Below are 11,069 nucleotides of genomic sequence, written 5' to 3'. Positions count from 1 at the left end.
AGGATTAGAATCTGGAAAACTTGCTAAACTGGCCCATTACAATCGTAATGCAAGGGAGTGAAGCTCATGGTGGAATTTCAGGTACAATGTTAGGGGAGAGATTGGAGACAGGGATACGCTTTGGTCTCCTGGCCCGTGTAGAGCCCAGACTGTGCCCCACACGTCCAGCAAGAACTGCCCCCAGGTCTCTCTCAGTGAAGTGCATCTGGCCTATAGACAGTATATATCTCTTCCCTCGGGGCTCAAGGTGGCAGCACATTCATCAGATAAATTAACTGCTGCTAATGTGCCAAGGAGAAGGGCCCTTCCAGGAAACCAGGGCCTCTCCGAGACAAGTTTGCCCTGTTTGAAATATCAGCCCTAAGAGAGAAGAAACTCCAGCGGGCAGGATTTCTCTTAATAAACTGAAACCCACAACCTGCAACCCAAGCAAGGTTCAGATGACCAGCTTGGTGCCTTTAAGTCCTTCCTTCCCCAAAGGGGTAATTTGATCCCAAAGGTGATAAGGTGACCAGATAGCATCTTCCACCTGAAGACCAGCCCATAACTAGGAAGCAGGAAGTCCCAGCCCTGGAGGAAGGGGGGTGCAGGTATCACAGAGCAAGGACTGGAGGGCTGATGGAGGAGGACAGGGCCTGGATCAGAGCTCACTGGGGAGTTGGCACGTCCCTCGGGTTGCTGGACAGTGCTCATTTCCCCTGGCACCCTTCCAGTTCTGGACAACCCACTAAGGGCTGTGTGAAGCTGGAGGGAGGGTTTGTGTAGTTAGCAGGTGAGACTTTAAATGGACTCCATAGGTTGTACTTTTTTATTATGGAAATTTTCAAATGTACACAAAAGAAAGACCCCTATAACCCACGTGTACCTATGCCCAGCTTCAACAATTATCAACATTTTGCCTCTTTTGTTTTATCCATCTATCGACCTTTTTTTTCTTTTTGGTGAGTGTTCTGAGCATTTTAAAGCAAATCTCAGACATCTCACTGGTAAATTAAATGGTACTAACTAAATGGTGTTTGAAACGTTACAAGTAGATGGTCTTCCCTACTTTCAACCATACCAGCTGGAGTTTTGAGCAAGGAGGTTGAGACCCACTGGTCTAGCCCAGCCTCTAGTTTGACATGGAAGAGAACTCGGGAGAAGCGAGCCGCCCAATGTTGGTGCTAGAACGGGAACCAGGGAGAAGTCGGCCCTCCCGGCCGCCTGGTGGGTGACGGCCCCAGCTGGTGACCGACTTCCCAGGCCCGGTCCCGGGGGGCGGGGGACCCTCCACTCTGCCGGCGGGAAGAATCCGGGCGGTTCCCCGCACGCTCTCCTGGAAGCGCAGGCCGGGGCGCTGCCGGCCAGTGATGCAGCCGGGCCCCGGGACGCGCCGGCGGTGGTAGGAGAGCGGGGGATGTGGACGGACCGGGCAGGGTACCGGGGGCTGGGGTGGCCTTGGAAAGAGGCGGGGGCCTGCTCCTACGGCCGGCGGGGTAACCCGGAGCTGAGTTCAGGCTGGGACCCGGGTCACCCCGCCGCCGCCCCCGGGCCCCACGTGGGGAGCGGGCGGGAGAGGCTGGCGCGGAGCCCGCGCCCGGGGCGGGGAGCAGGAAGTCGTGTCCCGCGGGCGCGGCCGTGGCGCGGCGCTGCAGGTGCGGAGCACGGTGGCGCGGGCGGGCGGCCAGTGCAGAGCAGGAGGTGAGCCGGGGTCGCCTTCGCCGCCCGGGAACGCCAGCCCGGGGGCCAGCGCTCGCGGCTAGGCCCGGCGTGAGGAGGGGGTTTCCGGCAGGGGAAGGGGTCCGGGGAGGGGGTGCTGCACTGAGGCTCGGATCTGGCCGCCAGGAGGATCTCGAATGGGGGCCCCCGGCTGACAGACGGAGGTCCGGAAGGGGCGGTGTGGCCTCCGGCCTCTGGGAGCGCTGCTGGGGGTCTCCGATTGGGGAGAAGGATGGGGGCGGTGGGAAAACTGCAACAAGGTTTGGAAAGTGAGCGGGGGCTAGGTAGACGGAAGCGGCGCTGGTAGGAGGGGTCCCCAGGAGCCAAGAGACGCGGGGCGGTGCCAGGGCCCTGGGGGCGCGGTCCGGCTTGGGGATGGGGGCGCGGAGTGGACCTGCAGATGAGCGCAGTCGGCGGTAGTTAGCCTTTGGAGGCGATGGAGCTGGGGGGGAGGGCCTGCAGGAAGGGGGCCGAGGCTCCAGCACCCACAGGACCCTTCCGCGGCGGCCGAGATCCCCCCACCATCAGCGGCCGGGGAGAGCACAGGGGCTGGAAGGCGAGCGCACAGGGGCTGGGAGGCGGCCGGGGCGACGCGAGCCTGCCTCCGAAGGCCGTTTCTCACGGGCTGTGGCTTTAAGAATGACGCCAGGCGAGCGGGCTCTTTAAGGAGCGGGCCGGGGGCGTGTCAGGAAATGAGTCCTGGGCCCGCCTCGCCGAGGGGAGCGGCCTCGGATGTCCCGAGGCTTCCGGGCCCAGCAGGAGCCAGCGCTCGGAAGGCAACGCGCCGCGGGCCTGCGCCGGCCCGGCCTCTTCCCGCGTTCTTTGGACCCCCACCCTGAGCACCTCTGATCTCCCCTGCACCCTTCTTTCCAGACCCCCCGCACGCCCTACTCCATTCAGCTCCCTGCATGCCTCCCCCTCTCTCTCTGCGAACCCCTCCCTCCATAGCAGCCCTGCCTCCCTCTCTGCACGACTTCCCCAGCTGTCCTCCGCCGGTGCCTAGCACCATCGTCCTGCATGCCTCCCCTTACCCTTTCTCCTTCCATTCCTCTCCCCTCCCTTCTTCCTGAGACCCTTCCCCACTAGGCCCCAGCCCCTTCTCCCATGACAGGTCATCTCTGTCCAACCTTAGCCTGTCCCTCTCCCCTTCCCTGTGTCTTGTCTCATGAGCCCCTTCAGGGTGGGAGCAGGCTGTGGGGCTCACCCCAAAGCAGAACCTTTCCATCCGAGAGGACTCTAGGCCACCCCCCATGTGACAGTTGAGGGCTGTGGCTTGCAGAAAGCAGACTGCTTAGGGGCCCTGTACTCCAGGAAATCGGTTGTGGCTGTAGGGTGACCCGGCTCCTCTGCTGCCATGAACAGGGCCCCTCTGAAGCGGTCCAGGATCCTGCACATGGCACTGATGGGGGCTTCCGACCCCTCCGGAGAGGCCGAGGCCAGCGAGGAGAAGCCCTTTCTGCTGCGGGCCTTGCAGATTGCGCTGGTGGTCTCTCTCTACTGGGTCACCTCCATCTCCATGGTGTTCCTTAACAAATACCTGCTGGATAGCCCCTCCCTGCGCCTGGACACCCCCATCTTCGTCACCTTCTACCAGTGCCTGGTGACCACGCTGCTGTGCAAGGGGCTCAGCGCCCTGGCCGCCTTCTGCCCGGGCATCGTGAACTTCCCCAGCCTGCGCCTGGACCTCAGGGTGGCCCACAGCGTCCTGCCCCTGTCGGTGGTCTTCATCGGCATGATCACCTTCAATAACCTCTGCCTCAAGTACGTCGGCGTGGCCTTCTATAACGTGGGCCGCTCACTCACTACCGTCTTCAACGTCCTGCTCTCCTACCTGCTGCTCAAGCAGACCACCTCCTTCTATGCCTTGCTCACTTGCAGCGTCATCATCGGTGAGTGGCCAGCCAGGGCCACGGGGAATGGGGGCGGGGCATGGGGGCCGAAACTCCAAAGACCAACTCTGCCAGGCATCTTTGGGCTTTATCTGTCCTGGCTCCCTTATTGCAACAGTCATATGAGGAAGAGCCTGAGGCCCAGAGAGAGCAAGTAACTTTCTTGAGGTCACCCAGCAAGTTAGGGGTCCAGCCAGGGCCCCTCAGAACAAGATGGGGTTATAGTCTACATGTCACAGAGGGAAAACCAAGGCACGGAGTGGTTAAGTAATTTGTCAAAGATAACACAGCTAATAAGCGGCAGAGCTGGGATCTGATCTCGAGCAATCTGGCTCCATACGCTTGACCACCAAACTCTGTTGCTTCTCAAGAGCTCAGGTGTCCCAACTCCTCGTCCAGTGCTCTATTGTAGAGGACGGTGCATCTTTTAATATATACTGTCACCTCTGACCTTGCAGGCTCACGATAATGCCTGAGATAGTGGCAAGAGATAGGCTTTGAGAACTGTTGGCTGTCTTCCTAGCCTGGACTCTGAGAAAATAAGAATTGTTGATGGGGATATTGTGCTGATCATTCATATATAGCATCTCCTTTGTGCCCCAGAATTCCCCTGGGTGGTAGCGTCACCGTAATCAATTCGATACACACAAGGAAACTGAGGCTCAGAGAGGTTAAGTTACTTGCCCAGGGCCACACAGCTAGGAGGTGGCCAGGCTGGGATGCACAGCCAGATTGGCCGGACTCCCCAGCCTATGCTTCTAACTTAATGTAAATTAATTCAAATTCAATGAAACTTTTAAAATTCAGTTACTCAGTTGCGGGTGTTGTAACCTGATTCTGTAGCCACATTCCAAGTGCTCAGTAACCACATGTGCCCAGTGGCTCCTGTACTGGGCCGCACAGATTATAGAACATTCTCGTTGTCACAAAATGTTTTATCGCACCACGCTGGGTAAGAGCTCCCCCAGCATCCCGCTCCATCAGAGTCCTCCTGGGGCTCTGTCATCCAGGAGTGTGACCTGCCTTTGAACCTGTTCAGGTCTTTCCTGAGACGAACCGAGTTCGTCTCGGTTGACCCACATATTCTTGTCTGGTGTCTCAGAGTCCCAGGCCGAGTTGAACCGGTTGCTGGGGAGACGCCCGTGCCGTGCCACCTGTCCTAGAAAATGTTCTCCTCATTGAGCTACTGCTGGATCTAGGGCTGCTCAGTCTAGGTCCAGTGGGAGAGGGAAGAAGGGCAGAGGGAGAGTGGGAGGAGCTAAGACCCTGGCAGATCTCTCTCAGCTGCTCCCCCTTCCCCCCAAGGGGAGCTGGTGCCCAGTCCTGCTGACCCTGTCAGGAGCTGGGCCTTCTGGGTGGGAGAATTCGCATGCAGGAAGGTGACAGCACTGGGGAAACCAGGCCCAAGTAGGAAAAGTAATGAAAGTAGCTGATGGGGAGATAGCTTCTGAGAAGGTGCATTCACTGGCCAGCCTGATGGGGCAGGGCCCGGAGGCTGGTACTCCGTGCTGGCCCAGGACCTGGCCCCTCTCTGCAGTGTTTCCCCTTCCTTGCTCCTTGTGGGGGAAGATGGGTCTCAGCCTCCTCCTGCTTCCTGCCCCTGGGTCACACAGTACGTTTCAAAGCTCCTTCCGGCTGAAGGTCCCTCTAGGGTGTGGAACCTGGAGGTGGCAGTCCCTTCTGGACTTGGAAGGCAGCCAGCAGGAGGGCTGGGGGTGCACTGGCTAACTACTCCGGCGGCCCCGGAGCAGGTCAGTGGGGACCTGTTTGCAAAGGCTCTGCCTAGAAAGAATACGAGCGAGTGCCCACAGTGTTGTAGGTGCTTCTCTCCTGTAATCCTCACAACCACCTCCAGAACGACCTCCATTCATTCATTCATTTGCTCAGCAAATATGAATTGATGGCCAAGCACGTGCCGGAGACTGTGCCAAGCTTTGGGGATAGAAAGCTGGAGAAGGTAGACTTGCCTCCTACGCTCCTCGAGGGCATGGTGATTATGCATAACGGTAACTGAGTTCTGCTTGAGGAGTAAGAGCTGTGACTGGGACATAGAAGGTGCTGGGTGAATCCTGGCGAGAGCGGGGACAGGGGTGGGGAGAGAGGCCATCTAAGCAGGTCGTCTGGAGGAAGTACTAGATAGGTGCCAGGAAGGAGCGAGGAGAGAATGTTCTAGGCAGAAGAAAGAACATGTGCATTTCTTCATGGCTGGGCTGGGATGCAACAGACATGAGGCTGCCCAAGTTAAGTGAGTCCAGAATATTTCCTGAGGGCAGAGAGGAGGCACGGAGGGGCTTTAAGCCAGGACGGGACCTGAGCAGATCTGTACTTTGGGAAGAATATTCTGGTTGCAAGGTGGAGAGTAGATTGGTTGGAGTTATAACACATGGGAGCTCAGAGAAGTTATGTAAACTTTCCCAGACTACCCAGCTTCTAAATGGCAGAGCCTGATTGGAGCCCAAATCTCTCTGCCACCAAAAACTTTTCCTACTCCCTCATGTTGCCTGATGCTGTGGTGGGGAATCCAACATGCGTAAGATCCAGCCCCTGCCTTCTGGAAGGTGGGGTTAGCTAAAGAGACTACACTGTCCCCATGGGCAGGTGCCTAGCGGCCCAGGGCAGGCAGGGGTCTTGAAGGAAAGAGCGAGCAGGAAGATGTCCAGGTGCTGAGGGTATCAGGACAGCCTTCCCCCCGGGGGAGGCCGGCTTGACCTTGAAGAATGAGTAGAATCTCCCAGGAAGGAGGAGGGGATTTCTGGTGGAGGAAACGGACAAGACACTGAGGCCAGTGTGGGCAGCAGGGAGATGAGTGACGACTCGGGGCGATTGTGGGACAGAGTTGGGGGTGACAGGGGTGCAGGAAGCCCAGGTGCCAGGCTGAGGAGTATAGACTTGATGGTGGGCACTGGGGAGCCATGGAGGCTCTGTGAGCAGGAGGTGACACAAGAGGAGAATCTCAGAAAGAGTGACTGTCCCAAAAGTCAGGCCACCAGTGAGTCTAATTCATTGTAGGGTCCCATCTTAGAGAAGAGGAAGACAGGGCTCCGAGACCTCAGGCCGCTTGCCCAAGGTCACCTTAACCACTAAGGACTCATCCTCCAGAACTCATTTCACATGTTCTTTCCAGAGGCCCCGGGCCAGCGTGTCACCCAGTTTGGGGTTCCCATAGTACGTGTACTGTTTTATGGGCCTCATTACGATTGTAATTAAAGCAGTAATTGGGAACTGAATCACTCTTGTCTTTCTCGCCTGCGAGAAGTGAGCTCCATGCGGAAGGGTTCATGTCCTGGATCACTTCCCCAGCTCTTGTCTGGTGCCTTGCACGTGGTGGGGACTTTGGATGTACTGATTGCAGGGAGGGTGGGGAGGATGGGATGGCGAGGGCAGCATTACACAGTCTGGGGAATTCGGTGGCAAATTCTCTGTCCTTCTTCCTCCCTGTCCTCATCCCCCGCGCCCTTCTTCTCCTCTCCCCACTGCAGGTGGCTTCTGGCTTGGTGTGGACCAGGAGGGGGCCGAGGGCACCCTGTCTTGGATGGGCACCCTCTTCGGCGTGTTAGCCAGCCTCTGCGTCTCGCTCAACGCCATCTACACCAAGAAGGTGCTCCCGGCCGTGGACGGCAGCATCTGGCGCCTGACTTTCTACAACAACGCCAACGCCTGCGTCCTCTTCCTGCCCCTGCTCCTGCTGGTAGGCGAGCTCCAGGCCCTCCGCGACTTTCCCCAGCTGGCCAGCACCCACTTCTGGGGCGTGATGACCCTGGGCGGCCTGTTTGGCTTCGCCATCGGCTACGTGACGGGGCTGCAGATCAAGTTCACCAGTCCCCTGACCCACAATGTGTCCGGCACGGCCAAAGCCTGTGCCCAGACGGTGTTGGCTGTCCTCTGCTACGAGGAGACCAAGAGCTTCCTCTGGTGGACAAGCAACATGATGGTGCTGGGGGGCTCCTCTGCCTACACCTGGGTCAGGGGCTGGGAGATGAAGAAGATTCAGGAGGAGCCCAGCCCCAAAGAGGACGAGAAGAGCAGCATGGGGGTGTGAGCTCCCCCGGGGACCCTGGGATGGCCCAGCGGGGAGAACGCCCAGGGTGGGGCCGGAACAGCAGTGAAGGCATCTCTCCAGACCCAGACAGGGTGGCCTGGAGGGGGAATTGTTTACAGACTTGACCGGAATCTGGTGGTCGAAATGGAACCAGCGTTTTCAAGTTGTGTCAGAAAGTTGCCAAACCTGTCTCAACTCCCTTTCCTATTTCTGGGTTTTTGTCCTCCCCTAGGAAGGAGAGACCCCCTGGGAATAGCCCGTTAGGTTCTCTGGAAAAGCACTAGCTCTCAGGGAGCAGGGCCTTCTACCTCCACGTGACCCCTGGGGTTGGGGACAGGCCACAACCTTTAAGGGACAGTATTGGCAAAGCCAGTACATCTTCACTTATCCTCAGGGGGGATGGGGGTAACCCACCACAGGCCAGCTGAAGGGGTTTGGGAAACCTCATATCTGGGTCCCAGGGCAGGCCGCATAGCTTTGGCCCCACAAGCCAGCCTTCCTTTGGAGGAGAGTATGGGCTGGGCTGAGGGAGGAAATGGACAAGTGTTCTCTCTTCTCGGTGCCGAGACCAGCAGGCCCTGCGGAAGGGGGTGAAGGATCACTTGTACCTGAGCCCGGCCCTGGCACCCCAGGGGCTGCTGGGAAGTGGCCTGGGAATGGGGTACATCATAGGAAAGTGCCCTTTTCCCACCATCTGCACCCTGTATTTCCAGCTCTTGAACATGGGGACCCACACATCTTTTACAGCTTAAGCAGGGTCATCAGCACCCCCCCATCCCTGACACCGGTTTTACCTGCCTCCCTCCTCTGCCTTTGAGGGGCAAGTGCCCCTTGGTCTCCCTACCCCTGGCACAGCTGCCTGGCCAGGTAGTGACCTCCTGGAAGTGGAGCCAGGGAGCGGCCTCTGTTCCTCCCAACTCTCCCTCCCCCAGAGCTTCATCCCCAGCAGGGTTGATGGAGCAAGCGACCCGGCTCAGAGCCGACCCGGCTCAGAGCCGTCTGCCTCAGCTGCGCCCCCAGATTCAGAGTCCTGCATGGCAGAGGTTGTCATCTGATTCTGATGAAGGAGATAAACTAGCAATTACATTCTTCTTCCCTGAAGTTAGGGCTGAAAGGACCTTCTTGGCCCCTCAACAGACCCCCTGGCTCGGGGTGGCTTCCACAACCCTGTCCCTTCTGCTGGGCATTCTGTTCCCTCCATCCTGGGGTAATTCCTGATGTTTTTAGTCCCCGTAGGGAGAGGCTGGGGTGTGTGGGTCTTCTCACCACCACCCCCGTCCAGACCCCCCGCAATCCCAAGTGGTTTCTAATGAAAACTAATGAAGTTGGTGGGGCCTGATGCCCTGAACTGTGTGTGATTTAATTAAAATCAGAGCAAGACGTCCTGTATGTGTGGAGTGAGGGAAGGAAGGGCAGGCAGGGTGTGGACGGGACGCATGAACAAGTCCCCGTGGAGAAGCGGCGGGTCTGGAAAGGGCAGGAACGCGCGTGCCTACCCTCACCAAACTGGGGGTCAAGCAGAGCAGCCCTTCTAAGAGCCTGTTCTCCTGCAGGGGCGAGGGGGCGATCCACATAACAAGCTCCCTCCTGGGAGGCGGGAGGCGGGTGACCTAAAGTTTCATGTTAGTAACAGCTGCCATTTCCTGGGCACGTGCTAGAGGCTGGACGCAGTGCTGGGTGCTCTGCATCCATCATTCATCGTCCCAACCCCCCCACGCCCTGTGAGGTGGGCACCATCACTGATCCGCCATTTTACAGATAAAGACACTGAGGTTCCGAGAGAAACACAGGAAGGAAGAGGCAGCATTAGGATTCAGACAAAGGTCTCTACCTTCAGAGCATAAGTACTTAACCACAGTGCCCTTAACTATCCCCAGCCCTCTTTGAGCACCTACTGTGTGCCAGGCACTGTCGGAGGTCATGTTAACATGAAGACCCAAATCTGCTTGGAGGGGCTCACATGTAAACACAGGTCAAGGCCCCGTAACAGGTGCAATAATGGAAATAGTAACATACTGCCCTGAGGTCTCAGAAGATGGGGAGACCAACTCTGGGGGGATCAGCCAAGTCTTCACAAGGGCCAGGATGTTGGAACTGAGTCTTCCTGGGCTAGCAGGGGCTCCAGGAGGAAGGGCAGACCAGCTGAGGGAACAAGATTAAGCCCAGGGCAAAGCACATTTGGGGACTGGTGAGAGGTTTGGGGAACACTAGAACAGGGAGGAGAGCCGTGGTGTGAAGGGCCTTGAATGCCGTGGTCAATCTGGACTTGATCCTATAGATTGTTAAGTCGTGGTCAGATCCCTTATACAGAAGGGACTTGGTCATTTCTGCATCCTTCATATGATCGGAAAATTGAGACAACATGCTTAATGTAATTTGCAGTTTCTTAGACAAGATTCAAGAGAAACCTAAATTTTAACTTTTTACCCAAAATTTAAAAATGCAGACAAAAAGATGTGTGGCTTCTGGCTTCAACTCAAATATCAAACTAATTCATAAGCTGAAAAAAATTCAGGGGGCCCCAACTGGCAGAACACAACTGAACAGCCCACCCCACTATGCAACACCCCACACACAGGCACAAAGACGTGCAGTGAGTGTAGACAGGTTTGGATCCACACACTTTCAGACCGCAATTCTGATGTAGATGAAGCCCAGGGAATAGCTGAGCCAGGCTTCCAGCATCCCAGCCTTCCAGCGTCCCAGCCTGCTCCCACAGTCAGCACCACCACCCCCAGCTCATCTCTATGGTATTTAAAGGTGCCAAGACCTCCTCCAGGAATGTTTCTCCTGCAAGAAAGCAGAAGCGATGCTCCTTCCCCACTTCTCTCTTGTCCCCAAAGGCAGGGATGTGGAAGTCAGGCTTCCCAGTAAAAAACCGGTGGGCGAAGATGGAGAATTTAGGAACGATGACCTGGCCTGACGCTGCCACATACCTCACCTTCAGAATACATCGCTCTCTGCTTTTGAAGAGCACTTGACCAGGAGTCAGGAGACCTGGGTTCCCCTTCTTAGAAGCTAGGAGGCCTCAGGCAAGTCCCCTAACCTTTCCGGGCCTCACTTTTCCTATCTGAGATAAGGGGATAATCCTTGCCCTTCCTGCCACACAACATGGCTGTGAATTAATGCTCAGCATGGTTCCAGCACACAGTGAGCTATTGCTCTTATGAGCATCAACAAACAACAGTCTCTTTATTGAGTGCCAACTCCGCGCCAAGCACTAGGGAAACAAACTGCAGACAAGACACGAAAAACAAGCAAACCATCAAATAAGGGCAATGTGGTGAGGACAACGAAGGAAACAAGCAAAAGGCCAAAATGGAGAATTTCAGAAGGGCCTTTTCTCTGGAGAGTGTTAACCTACAGAAACAGAAACCAGTTTAAGAGGCAAAGCGTTTATTTGGGATCAAAGAATTCTAATTCGAGAGCACAGATTCAGGCAG

At 56.8% G+C, this 11,069-nt stretch overlaps 1 protein-coding gene across 1 annotated transcript; it reads left to right on the top strand.

Moving 5' to 3' along the window:
- The first annotated feature begins 1,316 nt into the window (after nt 1-1,316).
- Nucleotides 1,317-8,602, top strand: SLC35C1 (solute carrier family 35 member C1). Its single transcript, XM_058527082.1, has 3 exons — nt 1,317-1,381; nt 3,061-3,587; nt 7,067-8,602. The coding sequence occupies exons 1-3, from the start codon at nt 1,350-1,352 to the stop codon at nt 7,624-7,626; spliced, it is 1,119 nt and encodes a 372-aa protein (XP_058383065.1). The 5' UTR covers nt 1,317-1,349; the 3' UTR covers nt 7,627-8,602.
- The last annotated feature ends 2,467 nt before the right edge of the window (nt 8,603-11,069 follow it).

This window comes from Diceros bicornis, chromosome 31 (assembly GCF_020826845.1).
Source record: "Diceros bicornis minor isolate mBicDic1 chromosome 31, mDicBic1.mat.cur, whole genome shotgun sequence".
Lineage (NCBI taxonomy): Eukaryota > Metazoa > Chordata > Mammalia > Perissodactyla > Rhinocerotidae > Diceros > Diceros bicornis.
This window is presented reverse-complemented; position numbering and strand designations above follow the sequence as displayed.

What these genes read in the sequence shown, in the direction of transcription:
- SLC35C1 (XM_058527082.1), top strand. Translation starts at nt 1,350, where the DNA reads ATGCAGCCGGGCCCCGGGACGCGCCGGCGGTG. An exon ending in CCCGGGACGCGCCGGCGGTG is followed by an intron (nt 1,382 to 3,060) that starts GTAGGAGAGCGG and finishes TGCCATGAACAG; the next exon opens with GGCCCCTCTGAAGCGGTCCA. An exon ending in CACTTGCAGCGTCATCATCG is followed by an intron (nt 3,588 to 7,066) that starts GTGAGTGGCCAG and finishes TCCCCACTGCAG; the next exon opens with GTGGCTTCTGGCTTGGTGTG.